Source organism: Poromitra crassiceps (genome assembly GCF_964638095.1).
Source record: "Poromitra crassiceps genome assembly, chromosome: 28".
NCBI lineage: Eukaryota > Metazoa > Chordata > Actinopteri > Beryciformes > Melamphaidae > Poromitra > Poromitra crassiceps.
In genome coordinates this window covers 9,631,941-9,654,384 of record NC_139651.1, presented here as the reverse complement: position 1 = coordinate 9,654,384, position 22,444 = coordinate 9,631,941, and the positions used below count along the sequence as shown (strand labels likewise).

General features: G+C 47.7%; 1 protein-coding gene and 1 pseudogene across 2 annotated transcripts in view; one reads left to right on the top strand and one right to left on the bottom strand.

Moving 5' to 3' along the window:
- Positions 1–22,444, bottom strand: part of LOC310799866 (transcription initiation factor TFIID subunit 4) — a gene marked incomplete at both ends in the record, with an annotated part of 142,986 nt that overhangs the window by 108,132 nt on the left and 12,410 nt on the right. The window contains 5 exons of the mRNA XM_083662467.1: positions 3,207–3,413; positions 15,249–15,338; positions 17,656–17,778; positions 19,142–19,309; positions 20,064–20,222. Of these exons, the coding sequence (XP_083518593.1) occupies positions 3,207–3,413; positions 15,249–15,338; positions 17,656–17,778; positions 19,142–19,309; positions 20,064–20,222 (747 nt within the window). The remainder of the gene's footprint in view (positions 1–3,206; positions 3,414–15,248; positions 15,339–17,655; positions 17,779–19,141; positions 19,310–20,063; positions 20,223–22,444) is intronic.
- LOC310799821 (superkiller complex protein 2 pseudogene) lies at positions 3,953–12,580 on the top strand (annotated as a pseudogene). The gene is made up of 2 exons: positions 3,953–4,043; positions 9,418–12,580. The product of its transcript is annotated as a superkiller complex protein 2 pseudogene (transcript).

Sequence of the window (22,444 nt, the reverse complement as noted above, 5' to 3'; positions counted from 1 at the left end):
ATCTGCTCCTGTGGCCAATAGTAGCTGACCTGGAAGCTCCCAGGTGAGAATGGGTGTAATCGTGTGTGTGTTCGTGTGTGTGTGTGTGTCTGTGTGTGTGTGTGTGTGTGTGTGTATGTGTGTGTGTGTGTAGTGTGTGCGTGTGCGTGCAAGTCAAACAAAGGTTAATAAAAAACCGCAGACAACAAAAGCTGCGATTCATATTCAACATGTGATGAACATCACAAATTGAGAGAAAAACACACTTGTGGGGAACACATTTGTCACGCCTGCTGCGGCTCTGACCCTCACACTCCTTGCTGCTGGCTACATGCAATGTTTGTGATGGAGGAAATTAAGCTTGTGGTTCTGCTGCACTCAAAGTGGTTATTTTTGAAGTTCTGAGCGCAAGTCGGATTCTCCAAAAAACCTGTTCCTGTTGGTCCTTCTCTGGTAAACCGATTCCCTCTGTGAGGAGGGAGTCATGACTCCCAGGCATGGCACTCTGACACTGACTCCCAGCCGGTTAAGTCAGCCCCGTAGACCAATGCACCTAGCCTAGGTAAACCCAGCCACCACGTGACCTGCTCTCTCAGTTCCCAGTCACTATCACACATAGTGACTGAGAACAGGTCTGAGAGCAGGTCACGTGGGGGATGGGTTTACCCAGGCTACAATGCACCAGCTAGGCCTCCATGCACAGCCTCTATACCAGTGGTTCTCAAATGGGGGTCCGGGGACCCCCAGGGGTCCTTGAGGGGGTTCCAGGGGGTCCCCAGCCAAAATGGGGGTAATGTATTTTCACTATAATTCCATTCATAATTAACACAATGACTGTTTTGGTCATGGGTTTTATACACTTTCTGTAATAAAACATCTAAAAGCATCAATCTTATTATCATATGGGGGACCGTGGGACAAGATCCTATCAAATGGGGGTCCGTGGTCTAATCTTTGTCAGTTTAGGGGTCCCTCATGTGAAGAAATGTGAGAACCACTGCTCTAGACAATACAACAATATGGAGAAAAATACCCTCTCCTCAACTCTCACCCACCTCACAAACCCATTTCTGTATGTATGTTACTTCTATCTGATAACCAAGCTGATGATACACACATTTGCATGAACACATTACACATTCAATCTGATCATGAGCAGCAAATCATCCAAAAGTAATTGTGTAAATTTGTCAACAGCAAACATCTGTAAACCTGTATAAATATGAAACACAGCGAGAATTGTTTCTAGGCAAATTAGCAGGATGAAGACGTATCTTCAATCATCATAATTGTTTATTTATTGTATTTTTATCTGTGTCCTATCTTTGCTGCAATGACCCAATTGGCCCTCAGGAACAAAGTTGAATGATCTTAAAATAGTCTGCTCTCGCATAGCCAGAGCTGTGTGCACCCTTTGTCTGAGCGCTGGAGAAAGGTCTGGCACAAAACCCATTATCATTCTGGTACAGAGAAAAAGTTCAACGCTCTCAGCAAGGTAAAACACTTCCGGTGAGAATCTTCAAAGTAAAATGTGCAACAGTAAGAGCTATATTCTTCTATTCTATTGCACAATCCAAATTGTCGTCAAAACTTGCCATATTCAGTGTGTATGTTGTTGAAATGGATGGTAGGCTTTATACCTTCATACCACAGCCTACTTCCATTGGGTCAGACTAATCTTAAAGTAATGTTCACTTTTTGTAGTACCTTTTGTAGTACCTTTTTGTAGTACCTTGGGTTGTGTAGCATCCTTCACATGATATAACCCCAAAATCAGTGATTCTCTGTGCAAAAAAGGTCTGAAAACCTCACTTCTAGCACATGAACAAAGGCAAGCAGATTCCAAAAGTATATATATTTTTAAACGAGTGATTCTGCAGAACTTTTCTGCAGAAGTGAATCACTTTCTTTATGTTATTAACTCATTGAGTGCCAATGACGACAGTTGTCGTCAATTCGAATACTAACGTAGAGTGCCAAAGACGACGATTGTCGTCAATTGCGTTTTTTGACGGTGGGACGTGGATCAATGCCCGATACATCTCCTGTACAAATATTGTAGCTATTGGAGGTCTATAACCTATTTTACCGACCCAGTAGGTGGCGACAGTGCTCTCCAGATTACAGAAAGGTCCGGAAAACAGGAGGAAAAAGCCGTGATCAAAGAGAAACCGATGCATGCTGCAGCCAGAGCCATATAGATTGCTCTGTCTGCAGCTTGACGTTGTCTGCGAACCGCAGTCAATCCGCGCACACAACTGAGCTCCTCTGCCTCTGTCTGTCTGTCTGCATAGTTTCTTCACACGATTAGCCGCCAGAAAGGCAGCACCCGACGCCGAAGGGCCAAACCTTTCCCTGCAGTCCGGGTTGGCATTTCCTTGTCGCGCTGGGAGCCGCCAGGCGCACACAAACGGAGCCTCCGAAAATAGACTGGGTGCGTGAGGCTGTGTAGTGTGGGGAGGAGTTTGCAGCTGAGGGGGGGAGAGGGGGGTGGCACACAACTACACCACGTCACTACATCATAAAATATTATCTTCAGACTCAGTGAATGTGCTTGAAATGCTGCATTTCACAAAAGGCGGAATAACTCAGCTTCTAATTTGAAAAATGTATTTTTGCTCAAAACAGCCTATCTTCTCCGGCTCATAACTAAAGAACGGAAAATGGGATCAATAAACTTTTTTTTGCAGATGATAGAAGAGAGTCTCCTCGTTCTTTGTGCGTGTTCGGTGTTTACATAGTAATATCACACAATATTCTGTGGGCCTCGAGAAATCACTGAAAACGCTCTGAAACTCTGGCACTGGGAGCGTCCGTTCTCCAAAAGTGGCTGGCACTCAATGAGTTAAACCAACATGTTTAACACCAAAACGATTTACACTTGAGGCTAAAATAATAATAAAATAAATACAAAATAACAATACAAATAAAATAATAAATAATAACAAATAACAAATAAAAAGGCAAAAGCAGATTTTTTTTTTTAGCCCAAGGTACTACCAAAGCTCAATATCTCACTTTAATCTTAATTTCAGTGTATTGGTTTGTTATTGGTAATGTTGGTGATGGAGCAGTTGAAGCTTACTCTACTCTTTCACTCACTGTAAGTCGCTCTGGACTTCAAAATCAGGACTTCAGTCAGTGGCTATGATTCAAACGTACACTTCAGGTCCAAATGAGAAGCTGTGATAACCGCACCTGGACCAGCACATACATACGTTACGTACCATGGCAGCTGGATGACTGGCGTTCCCGGCCGATAGCACGCTGGCACAAGGGGTGGGGCTGACGCTGTTGGGGTGCCGTACACGGACCGCCGGCCCGGTCACGATGGTGGGAGGGGGACCACAGGGGACCGGTTTGACTCCCTGCTGCGGGGGCTGGACCAGGTTCTGACTGCTGAGCAAAGACACCCGCAGGGCAGGGAGGCTTTTCTGTTGACGGGCACAGAGGGGGCATGTGCTACAGTCAGACAGCAGGGGGCATGTGCTACAGTCAGACAGCAGGGGGCATGTGCTACAGTCAGACAGCAGGGGGAATGTGCTACAGTCAAACAGAGGGGGCATGTGCTACAGTCAGACAGCAGGGGGCATGTGCTACAGTCAAACAGCAGGGAGAATGTGCTACAGTCAAACAGAGGGGGCATGTGCTACAGTCAGACAGCAGGGGGCATGTGCTACAGTCAGTCAGACAGCCATACAGAACAGAGGGGGCATGTGCTACAGTCAGACAGCAGGGGGCATGTGCTACAGTCAGACAGTAGGGGGCATGTGCTACAGTCAGACAGCAGGGGGCATGTGCTACAGTCAGTCAGCAGGGGGCATGTGCTACAGTCAGACAGTAGGGGGCATGTGCTACAGTCAGACAGCAGGGGGCATGTGCTACAGTCAGTCAGACAGCCATACAGAACAGAGGGGGCATGTGCTACAGTCAGTCAGCAGGGGGCATGTGCTACAGTCAGACAGTAGGGGGCATGTGCTACAGTCAGACAGCAGGGGGCATGTGCTACAGTCAGACAGCAGGGGGCATGTGCTACAGTCAGACAGCAGGGGGCATGTGCTACAGTCAGTCAGACAGCCATACAGAACAGAGGGGGCATGTGCTACAGTCAGTCAGACAGCAGGGGGCATGTGCTACAGTCAGTCAGACAGCCATACAGAACAGAGGGGGCATGTGCTACAGTCAGTCAGACAGCAGGGGGCATGTGCTACAGTCAGTCAGCAGGGGGCATGTGCTACAGTCAGTCAGCAGGGGGCATGTGCTACAGTCAGTCAGCAGGGGGCATGTGCTACAGTCAGTCAGCAGGGGGCATGTGCTACAGTCAGACAGCAGGGGGCATGTGCTACAGTCAGACAGTAGGGGGCATGTGCTACAGTCAGACAGCAGGGGGCATGTGCTACAGTCAGACAGTAGGGGGCATGTGCTACAGTCAGACAGTAGGGGGTGTGTGCTACAGTCAGACAGTAGGGGGCATGTGCTACAGTCAGACAGCAGGGGGCATGTGCTACAGTCAGACAGCAGGGGGCATGTGCTACAGTCAGACAGCAGGGGGCATGTGCTACAGTCAGACAGCAGGGGGCATGTGCTACAGTCAGACAGCCATACAGACATGCATGCAGCAACGAATGATCCAAAGTCAACAAGGTAATTCTGCAACATTTGTGAATATTCTCTTAGTGCTGTTAGGGCTGTTAGACGCTATGACAGCCATGTGTTTCATGCATACACTCCTCAACACATTTGGGAGATAGCAGTTCTAGAGACATCATGCCTGGCATTCTATGGTGCTACAGGTCCATTTGTTCAATTATAATAAATGTCCCACGTTTACTTGTTGAATGGGGAGGATAATACGGAGGAAAAACAAATTCTGTTGCTGTGGTCACTTTGAAAAGCAAATTAACATCCTGAGATAACAAGATGGTTACAAGTTGCATGGATTTCCATTGGATGTTGTAAATGAGACTTTGTTCTTAATTCACACAGTGCTTGATTTAATTGAGAACGGTGCATCTATGTTTGATACTCCGCCATTGGCCATTTCAGATGATGTTTCAACTGATGTTGCTCCATATAGCGACTATTTCCAGCAGATCTTTTGACGTACGCGACCTAACATTGCATGACGTGAACTTGATGTGACGCTCATCACGGCTGGCTGGAGAAACCTTCTGGCTACTGCCAGGGACGACTACAGGGCCCACTGTCACACACACCTGCTGGCTACTGCCAGGGACGGCTACGGGGGGCCACTGTCACACACAGTCAGAAGTCATGCCAGAGGGGAGAGAGAGAGAGCGAGTGAGTGAGAGTGTGTGTGTGTGTGTGTGTGTGTGTGTGTGTGTGTGTGTGTGTGTGTGTGTGTGTGTGTGTGTGTCACGTCATCCTACTGGCAGGCCGAGCCCTCACTGGCGGTACTGCCAGGGAAGGGACTACTTCAGGGGGTCCGATTAGGAGATGACCTAAGAGGGCCTGCTTCAGGAGCCAGGTTAGAGGATGAGTTGAGCTAGGGAGCTCTTCAGGAAAACAATTTAGGGGTCAATTTAGCAGCAGCTAAGGAGACCAGTTTGGAGGACACATTTAGGAGGTTAGGTTAGATAAGGGAACCAATTTGGAGGACACATTTAGGAGGTGAGGTTAAGGGGATCAGTTTAGAAGACACATTTAGGAGGTTAGGTTATGTTAGGTTAAGGGGACCAGTTTAGAGGACACATTTAGGAGGTTAGGTTATGTTAGGTTATGTTAGGTTAAGGGGACCAGTTTAGAGGACACATTTAGGAGGTTAGGTTAGGTTAAGGGGACCAGTTTAGAGGACACTTTTAGGAGGTTAGGTTAGGTTAAGGGGACCAGTTTAGAGGACATATTTAGGAGGTTAGGTTAGGTTAAGGGGACCAGTTTAGAGGACATATTTAGGAGGTTATGTTATGTTAAGGGGACCAGTTTAGAGGACACTTTTAGGAGGTTAGGTTAGGTTAAGGGGATCAGTTGAGAGGACACATTTAGCAGGTTAGGTTATGGTATGTTAAGGGGACCAGTTTAGAGGACACATTTAGGGGGTTAGGTTATGTTATGTTAAGGGGACCAGTTTAGAGGACATATTTAGGAGGTTAGGTTATGTTATGTTAAGGGGACCAGTTTAGATGACATATTTAGGAGGTTAGGTTATGTTATGTTAAGGGGACCAGTTTAGAGGACATATTTAGGAGGTTAGGTTAGGTTATGTTAAGGGGACCAGTTTAGATGACATATTTAGGAGGTTAGGTTATGTTATGTTAAGGGGACCAGTTTAGATGACATATTTAGGAGGTTAGGTTATGTTATGTTAAGGGGACCAGTTTAGAGGACACATTTAGGAGGTTAGGTTAGGTTAAGGGGATCAGTTGAGAGGACACATTTAGCAGGTTAGGTTATGGTATGTTAACACTTTAAGTGCCACGGCCCTTGGGCAAAAGGTTGCTTGCTGTGCCACATAGGCCGCAATGCATTTTAAAACAGTCATATAATTTCTTTAATAATTACTATGTAAACACTGAACACGCACAAATAACGATGAGACTCTCTTCTATCACCTGCAAAAAAAAGTTTATTGATCCCATTTTCCGTTCTTTAGTTATGAGCCGGAGAAGATAGCTTGATTGAACGAAAAACAGAGCTTTTTTTCTACGAGCTGAGATAATGAGCCTTTTGTGAAATTAAACATTTCAAGCACATCACTGACTCTGAAGCTAATTTTCTGATGTAGTCACACCTCAAAAATAATTTCCTTCAATAAAACAGTGAAGGCAAGGGAATTTTGTTTGGAAGAATAATATTTTTAGCTGAAACCAGCAGCGCTGGCGCCTGCATGCGCTGCTGGTTGCAGCTTCTTGCTGATCTTTTGCTGCTGGTGGGCATCGGATATTCTGGCTTGCGTTTGCCAACCCTGTCCTGCTGTCTGGGTCTGTGTTGTGTACTTGGCTCTGCGTGCCCACCTCCCCCCCTCCTCCTCCCCCCCCCCCCCCGTTGTGGGAGGAGTGTCTCTCTGCTCTGCTGTTTTCTCTGCCTGTGCTCAGCACTGAAAAAGTCCGCTAGATCCTGCTTTTTTACAGCCGCGTGTACCAGCTCCCATGCTTCAAGTTGAGAATAATAACAAATCCACGGCTGATCATGCAAATGGGTGTTGCAGCGGACACGGAGGCTGTTGCAGCGGACACCGAGGTGCTCAATTGTGATAGCAGATTGGCTGCTGCAGGGGCACAGCTAAACGTTGCTTCAATGAAGCAGCTGCATACGGACGGATGCGATGCGATTTCCTGCTTTTCCCCAACGACATGGGGACTTCTTCTGTGTGTTTCACTCCACGTTCTCTCATCTGGAGAGCGCTGTCGCCACCTAAGGGTTCTGTAAAATAGGTTAGACACATTCAATACCTCTGATATTGTAAGAGGCGATGTAAGAGGCATAGATCGACACCCCCCCGTCAAAAAAAAAAATTCGAGTTATTGACGCCATTTGGCGTCGCTGGCACTCTACGGTAAATTTCTAATGACGCCATATGGCGTCGCTGGCACTGAATGTGTTAAGGGGACCAGTTTAGAGGACATATTTAGGAGGTTAGGTTATGTTATGTTAAGGGGACCAGTTTAGATGACATATTTAGGAGGTTAGGTTATGTTATGTTAAGGGGACCAGTTTAGAGGACATATTTGGGAGGTTAGGTTATGTTATGTTAAGGGGACCAGTTTAGAGGACATATTTAGGAGGTTAGGTTAGGTTAAGGGGACCAGTTTAGAGGACATATTTAGGAGGTTAGGTTATGTTATGTTAAGGGGACCAGTTTAGAGGACATATTTAGGAGGTTAGGTTAGGTTAAGGGGACCAGTTTAGAGGACATATTTAGGAGGTTAGGTTATGTTATGTTAAGGGGACCAGTTTAGAGGACACATTTAGGAGGTTAGGTTAGGTTAAGGGGACCAGTTTAGAGGACACATTTAGGAGGTTAGGTTAGGTTAAGGGGACCAGTTTAGAGGACACATTTAAGAGGTTAGGTTAGGTTAAGGGGACCAGTTTAGAGGACACATTTAGGAGGTTAGGTTCGGTTAAGGGGACCAGTTTAGAGGACACATTTAGGAGGTTAGGTTATGTTATGTTAAGGGGACCAGTTTGGAGGACACATTTAGCAGGTTAGGTTAGGTTAAGGGGACCTGTTTAGAGGACACGTTTAGGAGGTTAGGTTAGGTTAAGGGGACCAGTTTAGAGGACATATTTAGGAGGTTAGGTTATGTTATGGGGACCAGTTTAGAGGACATATTTAGGAGGTTAGGTTAGGTTAGTTTAGGTTAAGGGGACCAGTTTAGAGGATACTTTTAGGAGGTTAGGTTATGTTAAGGGGACCAGTTTAGAGGACACATTTAGGAGGTTAGGTTAGGTTAAGGGGACCAGTTTAGAGGACACATTTAGGAGGTTAGGTTAGGTTATGTTAAGGGGACCAGTTTAAAGGACACATTTAGGAGGTTACGTTAGGTTAAGGGGACCAGTTTAGAGGACACATTTAGGAGGTTAGGTTATGTTATGTTAAGGGGACCAGTTTGGAGGACACATTTAGCAGGTTAGGTTAGGTTAAGGGGACCTGTTTAGAGGACACGTTTAGGAGGTTAGGTTAGGTTAAGGGGACCAGTTTAGAGGACATATTTAGGAGGTTAGGTTATGTTATGGGGACCAGTTTAGAGGACATATTTAGGAGGTTAGGTTAGGTTAGTTTAGGTTAAGGGGACCAGTTTAGAGGATACTTTTAGGAGGTTAGGTTATGTTAAGGGGACCAGTTTAGAGGACACATTTAGGAGGTTAGGTTAGGTTAAGGGGACCAGTTTAGAGGACACATTTAGGAGGTTAGGTTAGGTTATGTTAAGGGGACCAGTTTAAAGGACACATTTAGGAGGTTACGTTAGGTTAAGGGGACCAGTTTAGAGGACACATTTAGGAGGTTAGGTTATGTTATGTTAAGGGGACCAGTTTAGAGGACACATTTAGGAGGTTAGGTTATGTTATGTTAATGAAAAAAGGAACAAATACTGATGGTTAAAACTGAAATGAGATCACAAGAGTCTAATCTTAATGTTAATTTAAAATGAGATATTCCTCTAAATCTGGCTTAGACGGTGACAGTAGACGGTGAGTACTCACCACGTCACGTCTCTCACACTCAGAGTGTGACATCACCAGTGATGTCATAAATCCTCCTTATTGTGACCTCATTAGTTATGTCATAAATTCTACCCTGCTGGTGGTATAAATAGGACCAGTAGACGGTGAGTACTCACCACGTCACACGACCGAAGAGCCAACCTCCAGATTTGTGAGAGCACACCCTCAAGCAGGTGTCTCACACTACGACCTAAGAGTCAACCTTCAGAGATTTGAGTAGCCGTTTCCACCGCACTGACTGTTGCCACACCTAAGAACTGAATCTGCCTGGAGGGATGGAGGAACTTACTCTGGACAAAATCAAGAAGAAGTCAGAGCTGGAGGACATAGACTTTGAGAACGGTTTACTCCGAGTCCCTCCTGGACTTCAAGTTGGGATAGACTTCAGTGACAAAGATGCCAAAACAGTGAAAGCAGACATCAACTTAATGTCCCTGCCCAGAACAAACAGCCTGGAATACCTGGGCATCAAGGATGCTGTGCCGCCGTCCTCTACATCAGAGAAGGGAAAACAAGTGAAATCCAAACCAGCAGAAGATCCTGAGAACAAGAAATGGGCCATCCCAGTCACCTCACCCTGCGCTGACTTCTATGAACGCATCCCCAACCCAGCTTTCAAGTGGCCGTTTGAGCTGGACGTCTTCCAGAAACAGGCTGTGTTGAGGCTGGAGGCTCATGAATCTGTGTTTGTAGCAGCACACACGTCAGCTGGCAAAACAGTGGTGGCAGAATATGCTATTGCTCTCTCACAGAAACACATGACCAGGACAATCTACACCTCCCCTATCAAGGCCCTGTCCAATCAGAAGTTCAGAGACTTCAAGAATACCTTTGGGGATGTTGGACTGCTGACGGGCGACGTGCAGCTCAGTCCTGAATCTTCCTGTCTCATCATGACCACTGAGATTCTCAGGTCGATGCTTTACAATGGATCAGAGGTGATCAGAGACTTAGAGTGGGTGATCTTTGACGAGGTTCACTACATCAACGACGCTGAGAGAGGGGTTGTGTGGGAGGAGGTTTTGATTCTGCTTCCTGAACACGTCGGCATCATCCTGCTCAGCGCGACGGTGCCGAATGCTCTGGAGTTCAGCGAGTGGATTGGTCGTATTAAGAAGAGGCACATTTATGTGATCAGCACAGAGAAGATACATGTGCCTTTGGAGCATTACCTGTACATTGGAAACAGCACCATGGCACAGAAGATGTTCCTGCTGCTGGACGCTACGGGCAACTTCCTCCCAAAAGGGTATTATGTTGCTGTCAATGCCATGAGGCAGCAAAGCAGCAAACACGCCCAATCATTTGGCAGGAAGAACACTTCTCATTACACTTCAGCCAATCAGGACCTAGCCTTGTGGCCCCCTCTCCTGCACTACCTGTCCCAGCACCAGCAGACGCCGGTGGTGGCGTTCACCTTCTCCCGGACGCGCTGCAACAATTATGCCCGTTCGCTTACTTCCATTGACCTGACCACCTCTGTGGAGAAGGTAGAGATCCACATGTTCTTCCAGAACAGCCTGAGTCACCTCAGGGGAGGAGACCGAGAGTTGCCCCAGATCCTGCTGATGAGAGACCTGCTGAAGAGAGGAATAGCCATCCACCACAGCGGGATCCTGCCCATAGTCAAGGAAGTCATTGAGATGCTTTTCTCACAAGGGCTTGTAAAAGTGCTGTTTGCCACTGAGACGTTTGCTATGGGAGTGAACATGCCTGCTAGAACTGTGGTGTTCGACAGCATCAAGAAACACGACGGGACCGGCATCAGAAACCTACTGCCTGGTGAGTATATTCAGATGGCAGGTAGAGCAGGCAGGAGAGGTTTGGATGCCATAGGCACAGTCATCATTCTCTGCAAGGCTGGGGTCCACAACATGGGAGACCTGCATGAAATAATGCTGGGTAAACCTACTGTCCTGCAGTCCCAGTTCAGACTGACCTACACTATGATTCTCAACCTGCTGCGGGTGGAGGCCCTCTGCATCACCGACATGATGAGGCGGAGCTTCTCTGAAAACCACAGACACACCCAGACCCAGACCCACGAGAAGAGGATCAGGCAGCTGAAGCAGATGGTGTCATCTCTGCCTCCACTAGACATGGAGGGCCAAATGTCCGACCTGGTGCCTTACTACCAGACCGTGACCGAGCTACGCATCACTGCTGAGGCTCTGCAACGCGCTACTCTGGGGTCTGTCAACGGGCTGAAAGCTCTGTCTGTTGGTCGAGTTGTACTAGTTAATAACAAACAGCATCTGAATGCCCTGGGAGTTATTCTTCAGGTCTCCAGTGACCCTGTGGAACGCACTTTGGCAGCTCTGATCATCTGTGAGAAGGGCAATGAGGAATGGGATGGGGACGGCCCCAACGCCTTCCCTCACCTCTACAACACAGCTCTCTTTATACCTGAAGGCCCATGCAGCCACACAGTGCAGAAGCTTAAGCTGCAGGACATCTCAGCCATCACGGTGAAAGCCCTCAAGGTGAATCCTGCGAGGATTATGGACTACTACTACAAGAGGCAACAGCCATGCTCCTGGCCAAGCCTGGCCAAGCCATCTCCATGGTGACCCAGGAGCTGCTGCGATTGGCCGAGGCCAACCCGGGCAGGATTGCGACCCTCGATGCAGTGAACGACCTCCAGCTGAAGAGCGCCAATGTGCTCAAAGGTTCCAGGAGGCTCTGCGAGCTGGAGCACCGCCTCAAGGAATTCAACTGCGTCCACTCGCCCACTTTCTCGGAGCAGTATGCGCAAATTCAAGAGAGGATGAGTGTGCAGGAAGAGCTGGACAAGCTGCTGTTCCTGGTGTCCGACCAGTCTCTGTCTCTGCTGCCCGAGTACCACCAGAGGATCAAGGTCCTGCAGTCGCTGCAATACGTGGACAGGGGCGGGGTGGTGCAGCTGAAAGGCCGGGTGGCATGTCAGATCAGCAACCACGAGCTGCTGCTGACCGAGCTACTGTTCGAGAATACTCTGGGCCCACTGGCACCCGAGGAGATCGCCGCCCTGCTGTCCTGTGTGGTCTTCCAACAGAACACCCAGGTGGAGCCGCACATCACCAAGACACTCCAGGAGGGTAAAGATCGGGTGCTGTCGGTCGCCCGGCGTATCGGCGAGCTGCAGAGGGAGTATGCAATAGCGCAGACAGCAGAGGACTTTGTAAGACAGTTCAAATTTGGCCTGACAGAGGTGGTGTACCGCTGGGCCAGAGGCATGCCATTTGCAGAGATCGCCAAGCTCACTGACGTCCAGGAGGGTACGGTGGTGCGCTGCATCCAGCGTTTGGATGAGGTGCTGAAGGAGGTGCGCCAGGCCGCCCGCATCATCGGAAACTCCGACCTGGGGAGCAAGATGGAGAAGGCGTCCCAGGCCATCAGGCGGGACATCGTCTTCACCGCCTCCCTCTACACCCACTGAGGGAGGGGGAGGACAAGCAGGACGGGACTGCTGGTGAATGTGACAAGAGCAAGCCAAGGTGCCTTTGTGTGAAGGCTGAGAGACTAATAACGGCGTGACTACTATCACAATTGCTTTATTTCACCAGGCAAGTCATTAACCCATTGATACCTGATGCAGCATTTGTGTGTGTATCCCTTTAAGTCTTAAAGGGATACGCACACAAATGAGGGATATACACGCAAATGCTGCATCAGGTATCAATGGGTTAACACATTCAGTGCCAAGGACGTCTGTGGACGTCCTAAAAAAAAGTAACGAGGAGTGCCAAGGACGTCTGTGGACGTCCTAAAATCATAATTCATATTATTCCATAATTCTGCTGTTTAAGGTCGTACCTAGCCAGTGAGCATGAATCCCTTCAAGGGATCACACGGCGCCACCTTAAACATCGTCACAGGAGCTGCTCCACCCACCTCAGATCCTTTACTTTGTACAGGAGACAGCGGAGAAAGTGGAAACCGATGCATGCTTTCTGCCAGAGCCGTATATATTGCTCTGTCTACAGCGGACAGTGGGCTCGGCTGCATCCGCGCTCACAACTGAGCTCTTATGCTTCTATCTATCTCCACACGATTTCCTAGAAAGCCAGCATCCGAAGCCGAACGGCCAAGCCTTTTCGTTCAGTCGCGTTTGCCAGCGCGCATCATTTCCTTCTTGATGGGCGCTGGGATCTGTCCGGGGCAAAAACGAGAAAACAAACTCTGTGCGTGTGGGAGGAGCCCGCAGCTCAGAGGTGGAGAGGGGAGAGGGGGGAGGGGGGGGGGGGGGAGAGGGGTGTGTGGCACACAGGCTTCACAGAAACCACACCACACGCCACCACATCAGAAAACACCAGCCAGAGTCAGTGAATGTGCTCGAAATTAGAGTGCAAAAGGTATTCATAAAAGGGCCTATATCTTGGAAAGTAAAAAAAAACGACAGAAAACCCTTGAAAGTGCACTTTTTTGAGAGGCTGTAATTTCATAATGGAACTGTCTAGAAACAAAATTTCTTCTTTGGAAGAAGCAGGAGTGTTCAATGTTTCATTAAAGTCCAGCCCCGTTAATATAGCCATAATAGAAAAAATTCTATAGCTGTTTTCAACTGAATGGAAGTGAATCTGGCACAGGCTCCAGACAATTTTACTGAAGCGCTGTGGCACTGAATGTGTTAAGAACAAATTATTATTTACAATGGGGGCCTGGAAGCATCACTGGTGACATCACAATTGCTTGAGTGTGAACATAGAATATATGCCCTCCACATTTTTTTGATGATTTTTTATTAATTTAAAGAATGAAAAAGACAAAAAACATTTACAAAAAATAAAACCTATACAAACACACAGATTCACTCACTCACAAATATAATCCCCCTCCCCACAGGGCCCACCCACCCACAAAGATATTATCTCACAGTACCACATTATGATCGATCATCGCTGACACAGTATATCATATCACTATAGTATAGGGGTGGGGAGGGGAACTCGATACAGCATAGTATCGCGATATTTTGTGTGGCAATATACTGTATTGCACAGATGCTAAGTATTGCAATATTTCATTATATAAATGTGTCAGGTGCATGCAACATTTTGATAGGTTTGTATGATAGTGTTGGTCTGTCTGTGTACTTGACAATTTTGCTGCAATAAAAATGATTGAAGTGAGATGAACAGACTGCAAACTTTATCTTAGATAAAACAGGTGTTGACAAAATTTTCTTTTGGGGACATAATTTGCATTGGAAAAAAGGTAATGAATCGCAATATATCGGAATATCGCAATACTCAATATATTGCAATACTAGGATAGCGTAATATTATCGTATTGTGACTTAATAAGTATCGTGGGGCATCTGGTGATTCCCACCACTACTATATATAGTAGTGACCTCTCCACCAGGCCGAGCTGTCTAGAACTGTATGACATCATCGGTGACCTGGCCACTTTCTTTCTTTCTTTTTTTGTGGGGACAGACATACGGACATTCGGTCCCTAGTGGCCACGCCGTAAAAATCATTTACTTATCATCATCATATCATCATTATGAACTGAATTGGGTAGAGGTCTTATTTTCAGAACTGTAAAATTAAGGAGGGGGGGGGGGGTTGCCGTGTTTAAGGGGACCAGTTTGGAGGACACATTTAGGAGGTTAGGTTATGTTATGGGGACCAGTTTGGAGGACACATTTAGGAGGTTAGGTTATGTTATGTTAAGGGGACCAGTTTAGAGGACACATTTAGGAGGTTAGGTTATGTTAGGTTGAGGGGACCAGTTTGGAGGACACATTTAGGAGGTTAGGGTTAGGGGACCAGTTTGAAGGCCAATTTACGGGGACTAATTTAGTGTCGGGTCATCTAAAGAGTTTAGAGAGCAGTTTAGGTGCCACATTAAAGGGCCCAGTTCACAGAGGCAGTTTGTGGTTGGTGGGTCCATGCTTATGAAGAGGTCCATGCTGGGGAGGAGCTTATGAAGAGGTCCATGCTGGGGAGGAGCTTATGAAGAGGTCCATGCTGGGGAGGAGCTTATGAAGAGGTCCATGCTGGGGAGGAGCTTATGAAGAGGTCCATGCTGGGGAGAAGCTTATGAAGAGGTTTTGAGGCGAGTAAAGGGCTAGATTAGGAGGCAGTATAATAACCCACCTTGAGGAAGGGCACCAGGTAAGGCTGGGGTGAAGACTTGAGCTCAGCCTGCAGTCGGCTGGTGAACTCCTCCGGTTCGATCTTGGCATCCTTTACAAGAGAAGGCAGACGATGAGGAGCGAGACGTTCTGCGCTGACATGATGAAATCCCACCACCGGAGCTGATCATATTGATTTAAAATTCAGCATCCAACAAACCACCCCCCCGGGGAGTACAGTTCATTAATAACTCACAGCAAATTCACAATAGAGCAAGGAAGGAGGGCTGTGGAAAGTTTTACGCTGCCATCTATAGGTGAAAGATATACAACACAGCAACATATAAGTGCCAATTTTGATGAACTTAAACTCCCATTCAAACTTTTACAGTCATTCTCAAAAATACCAAACATAGTGATAAAAAGGGTTATGTGACACTTAAAGGGGGACTAACCCCCTAGATATGTATTAGAACAGTGATTTGAAAATACCTATGGAAAAAACCAAGAAATGACATATGCTCTTGTCTATACTGGACTCTTTGGCTGTGTTGAAGTCCAGATTTTTTTTCGGAAATCGACGCCATTACAGTTTGCCTATTGCCTCAAAAATAATTTATTTGAGAGGGGCCATATCTGTATAAATATCAACAATTAGCCAACGCTGGTGGCCTGTATGGAAAGAGCTTTGCTCAAAATGGTTGAAAGTTATATCAATTTGGTAATTCAGTGGCGAACTAGAAATTTAATTATTTTTCTGCATGTAACTCTATGGCAGTGTGTTGAACTGCGTTACGAGAGCAAAGTGGCATGGGCTCGTTACAGCAGCACACCGCACAATACGACAAACCCCCCGTTCTGGGGTAACACAATGCGAGATTTCTCTACGTCATTCCCTCGTCCAAGTTGCCATATAGTCCCTTTTTCATTTTAGTTTGGGGGCTTTTCGTGATTGTTGTTAAAAGTTGTGCAAAAGTTTTTTCCTCTCAGCGCAGTGCAGGCTGCCTGCGCCTCCTCCCTCCTGCCAGACCCCGGCTGGCGAAACAGCCTGTTGCATGCATGGGGCGCTTGTAACCTCACGGAGCAACAAACAAACAGACAGAAATAGCTGGTGTGCGATTTAGAGAATACAGTCTGAGATTGGGTACAGGATTGAGGGAATCCCGCATCTGTTTGCGAAGGTGCGACTGGACAGGACGCTTTTCACAGACGGGCACAGTAGTCGGAGCGAGGCGAGTGTCTCAGGGCAGAGCTGCAGATCTCTCCTTCTCCTCCGCGCATTCAGTCTGTCCAAAATCATTACCGATATAATCTCAGTAGGAGGGATGCAGGGAAATGATAGTAGCCGATGTGTTTAGAGAAGCTTTGTCACGTTGTCACGTCGTAGTATAGCGTTATATTTTACATGTGCGCTAAACTGCGACCATATTTGTTTGCGGAAATATCAGACTGCTCTCTCTACTCTGAGAGCACAGAGAGCTCTGCTCTGCTGCGCGCGCCCGCGGAGCTTGGAGCTAGTGCATGAGGTTTACAGTAGGACTCTCTCCCGCCTGGCTGGGCTGGAGACAGCTGCTTCCAACTCGGACTGATAATATATACATCATCATTCGAGCTTATTCAGGTAAGATATTAATAAAGTAGTGACACATTCAGCGGGAAACTAACTATAATTAAGACATGTGCCAACTTTGACGACGTTTGGTTCAGTATTTTAAGAGCAAACTTCAATAGGAATAGGCTTGGAGTTCTGAGGAGCCGAAAGGGTACAGGGGGGGTAGGGGAGTAATTATCTTGAAATCCCATAGTCTTTGGGAACACTGTGACGTCAAAGTGTTCCTAATCTCCCATTCATTTGAGAAAAAAAAAAAAGCAGTCTTTGACCCTAAGAGGGCGCTTATGCCAGGTATGCTGCTGAAAAATGATACAAATGGTAAAATGGCAACAGTTTGGTGTCAAATGTGGAAATTCTGACCAGAATTCTTCACACATCACCCCCAAAGTCATATATATTGGTTAAAAGCTGAAAAAAAGTGTTTTGGAGGTTAGTTCTCCTTTAAGAAAAATAATAAATGAGACAATTTATTTTCTTTCAATGACCACTGGGTCGCTGAAACACCCACCGCCCACCCTGACCCAGTGGTCATTAAAAAAAAAGAAAAAAAAAAGGGAGATTTTGAGTGCTAGAAACTAGCAAAGATAATGCTTGCCCTTGTCCTTGCACTTTCACTGGGCGTAAGATGTGGCCTTAACCCACTGATACCTGATGCAGCATTTGCGTGTATATCCCTCATTTGTGTGTGTGTCCCTTTAAGACCTTCTTACCGTCTTAAAGGGATACACACACAAATGCTGCATCAGGTATCAATGGGTTAAGGAAAATGATCTGGATTGGAATGAGTGTCAGTGTGTCTCCATGAGGAGAAGCTCACCAGCAGATCCTGGACCAGCGACTTGACGTTCTTGGAAGTCTCCGGGGAGGGCGAATTGTGGGAGGCGAGTTTGATGAGCGTGGCGAGGAAGTTTTTACACTTCTTCACGTTCTCCTGCATTTCCTGCCACAGCACACGCAAAACAATACATTCACCTTCTGTGCAAAACAAAAACATGGCTGATAAACACAGGACATTTACACCTGGCGTTAACATGGGTTTTCTGCATTCAGATTGCAATCTGATTGCAATCTGATGGCAGAAATGGTTGTCCTCTCAATCCGCATAAAGTTGCTGTATTCAGATTGAGAGGACACATTGTGTTCAATGTGTACACAATGCATCCCGGACCAGTGACCACCTCCGGAGGTGGTTTGGCCGATCAGATTGCAATCCTTCTTCAATGCGTTTTGGGGGTGTTTACACCTGTACTTTCAAGTGATAAAACACAATCCGATTGCAATCCGATCACAGAAAACGCATGTTAACGCCAGGCGTAAATGGCCTCTTATTTACACGTGTTTAGCGAGTCTTTAGAATCTAGCATCTTGCTCAAATGAAACAGACATTTATCAATGCAAAGGCTTGGATGTGTGCTCTTACAGTAAAGTAGGGTGAGTGTGTACGTGGGCACCAGGCTTGGATGTTAGAGGAAAGGGGGCTTCTTTGTCGTTGACATGTATTTGTGATCCACTTAATTTCTCTACAGTAATGCTGCTTAATCAACAAGGACGGTAGAGAATGTCCTCCTGTGCTGATGAGGACGGTGACAAGCATCAGTCCAAAAGAACTGCTTTCTGCATGCTTAGCAGTTAGCACATCATCTTTGTAGCCAAATGAGACGTGGCACCTGTCCACCCGGAATGCCTACTGGCAACGAGCTGTGGCTCGTTATGAGGGCTCTCAGGCCTGCTGGATGTGGAGATGTGAGTGTGTGAGCGTGCATGTGCGTGCTAGATGTGAGTGTGTGAGCGTGCACGTGCGCGCTAGATGTGAGTGTGTGAGCGTGCACGTTGCGTGCTAGATGTGAGTGTGTGAGCGTGCACGTGCGTGCTAGATGTGAGTGTGTGAGCGTGCACGTGCGTGCTAGATGGGAGTGTGTGAGTGTGCACGTTGCATGCTAGATGTGAGTGTGTGAGCGTGCACGTGCGTGCTAGATGTGAGTGTGTGAGCGTGCACGTGCGCGCTAGATGTGAGTGTGTGTGTGTGTGTGTGTGTGTAAAATATTATATGTGTGTGTGCTTGTATATGTGTGCATATTTGGATGTCCTTGGGTGTATGTGTGTGGTCATGTGTGAGACTCTGGCTATGCCCAGCTGTGTGAGGCGGTGAGTGAGGCTGTGGGGGTCCGGGGTGGGCTGTGCTGGTGACACAGCCAGCCCGCCCGGCAGCTGTGACAGCACCTCGCACCCCTTGGGGATGGAGGGGTGCGAGGATGGGGTGGGGTGTTGAGGGGGCCCCGGGGGGGGGGGCAGAGAGAACGGACCTGGGAGATGATAGGACTTCCGGTGGGGGGTGGGGCGATGCACGTCTGCGGGGGCTGCTGCGCTGGCTGGGAGGCGGCGGGGGCCGGGGCCTGGGGGGCCACAACCACGGGGGCCTGCTGCTGCTGCGGAGCCGTCACGGGCACGACGGCCGGCGCCATGGGGCCCTTCTGGAAGAGAGAGCGAGGAAGAGACAAGAGAGAGATAAACATGACGTGACGACGAGCCGCTCGCAGCAAGGCCACGGAGAACAGGAGGCAGGCGCCACGGCGCTCCTGTCACATCGGGTGTCCTGACTTCCTGTGGACGGCGCTTAACAGACACGGGGGGGGGGAGGAGCCAGGGCATCAGAGCTTTGCTTAAGAGGCGCCCACCTGATGAGGGTCACCTGCAAATATTTTTCAAAAACTGGCGCTACGCTCGGCGTGACAGTTCATTCCTTCTTCTTCATTCCATTCATCATATCAAGATTTCAACCTGCTCACACCGTCCAAATATTAGCTAGCTACCACCACTGACGTCTTCAACTTTCTGTAAAAAGTTGGACAAAAACTTTAGGCTGGCTATCTAAAGCCCTCCTCCAGAGAGACATCATCATCAGCCCTTTCAAACTCACTTTGCTCCTCAGAAGACAGGACTCCTGAAAACCTCTAACGATGATAAGCAATGATCAATCACCACCAGCCACTGGGCAAATAAGGGTTAAGAGCCTTGCTCAAGAGAACCTCGACAGTGGTTTTAGAGAGAAAGAAAGAGCGTTTACCTCTAGGCTGCCGCTATCTCACGATCACTATTTCTGACTATTTATGGACACAGAAATGTTGACATGTTTCGATGGGGACACTGGAGGGCGCCCCCTACAGGGAGGAAACATGAAGGCAGAGGGACTGAAAGATGGGGGCAGTAAAGGAGGTGTTATCTCACAGGGCGGAGTGCAGAGGACGAGGAGGAGGGGGAAGAGGAGGAGGAGGAAAAGGCGGAGGTCTGGAGGGCAGGACTGGAAGGAGTGGGACAAGGAGATGCCGCCACCATCTTGGCCGGGGTCAGAGGACACTGCCGGGCGGTCTGACAGCTCGCAGGAGACTGCAGGAGAGACAGAGACAGACAAAGACAGACAGAGGAGAAAAAAAGAGGGGAGTATAGAGACCATGTCAGTTTCGGAGGTGAAGGACAGAGCAAGGAGAGGGTGGGTGGGACACAGAGGAAAGGAGAGAGAGAGAGGGGGGGGGGGCAGTACTGTGCCTTGCAGGTAGGTGGCAGCCTATCGGTGGAGGCGGAGAGTGAAACAGAGATGAGCGTGTTTGGTCAGTTAGCGGTCGGCCACGGTGTCAGACTGCTGGGCTCTGGTGGTGTGTGTGTGTGGGCAGGGTGTGTGTGTGTGCGTGTGTGTGTGCGTGCGCGTGTGTGTGTGTGTGTGTGTCAACAAGCCAATAAGATCAGTGACATTGACCAATACACAGGATACTAATGGAGCAGGGTTTCTGCTGAATAGGGACATTTTTGTCAGTTGAGAAGAAGAAAAGAAATAACGTTGAATCATTTGACTTTTGGCAGCAGCAGCAGAGGTTGCGGGTGAAGAACAAGCACAGCAGATGTCTGGTAAAAACTGTAGCTAACTTTGGCTGGAGGGGGGGGGGTGCGATTGTGTCTGTGGGTCCTGAAAAAGTCCTAAAAATATCTTGAATTTGAACTGACAGGGAGCTTTACTTTGATGAAGACCACAAACTGGTTGGTAAAACTGATGTGACTAATGTGCAAATGAGCAAATAAAGCCATCTGCACCGTCAAAATCCCTTCAAGACAGGAAAAACCACTAGTGCTATTCAGGGTGAGAGTCTATGTAGACGCGTGAGAGTGGATCTGTCATTGGACTTATTAAGTGCAAACAAGGTCAACAGTATGTACTGAAGCACTGGAGCTGACTAGCTCCTAACTCCGCACTAAAAACATGCAGAAGATCGTAACGTCCGACCAGCAGCGGTTGGAAGGATTTTGTCCCCGGGCGCCTCACTGCAACTGCCCACCGCTCCTGGCTTGAGCCATGGGGGAGGACGAGCCAGGATGGGTCAAACGCGGAGGACAAAATTTCACGGCGCCTCCAAAGCATGTGTGTGTGTACTGGCTGCCGTGCACGTGTGCGTGCATGCCAAAGGGTGTTTGTGTGACTAAATAAATAAAGATAACAAAGTTTGTCCGTCTGGTTTAATAATGAATTTAATTAAATTGAATTAATACATTTAATATTTGAATAATTTCATGCTTTTACTGACCAGAGATTGGCATTATTGTGTGTATGCTCTGGCCACTACTGCAGTATTCCGCTGCCGCAATGAGATTGCATCTTACACTTTATCCAGGAGGGTCTCCATTGACTTTGGTTGACTGTGTTGTTGATGGCAATTTGTATGACAATGAATTGATGAATTGGAAAATGAACAAACACACATTGGACTTAAAGGGACAGCTCACCCTAAAATCCAAAATACATATATCCCCTCTCGCCTGTAGTGCTATTTATCCATCTATATAGTTTTGTGTTAGTTGAGTGAGTTTTGGAGATATCGGGGGCAGAGTTTCTGCCTTCTCTCCAATACAATGGAACTGGATGGCACTCGGCTTGTGGCGCTCAAAGTGCCAAAGACATTTTAAAGGAGAGGAAGAAAAAGCGGGAGGAGGAGGAGGGATAAAGTTTTGCGCGCTCCAACAGAATGTTGCGTGGTGGGGGAGGTGAGGGTTGGGGGAGGGTAGGGCGCCGCGGGGACCATCACACCGTGAGCGATGCCTCTCTCTTCCTCTGTCACAACTCTCTCTCACAGACAGAAGCAAGAAGCCATGTTGGCTTTTGAAAAGAATCAGGCAGTTGTTGGATGCTGAATGATTGAACAGGTTGGGAAGGAAGGAAGCTGCGTTTCTTCCCCTCGGGGTCAGGGGAGGAAGAGTGACAGGCCGAGGGAGGAGGGGTGCAGCTCTGGGAATAAACACCAGCATTCCCTTTCATTTCCAGCGCTCCTGCTTTTCCTGTGGAGACGCTCATGTGTCATCAGCGTGACTGTGAGCCCTAACTCTCTTTAAAACAGGGTTCATATCAGGCTGGGATGCAGGTTGACGGGCTACAGAGGTTGTGTTGTGTGTCGTATGGCTTGGATGTCCCTTTGCACTATGTGAGGTCCTGTTCTTCTCTTTTTGTACCATGATGGTGGCATATCTAGTGTCCTCTAGTAAGAGAGTGGCGTCAGCGGAGGACCAAAATGCGAGACTCATTAGCCAATGAACAGCCAGGAATGGGTCTCGCGCTACTTTTGCAT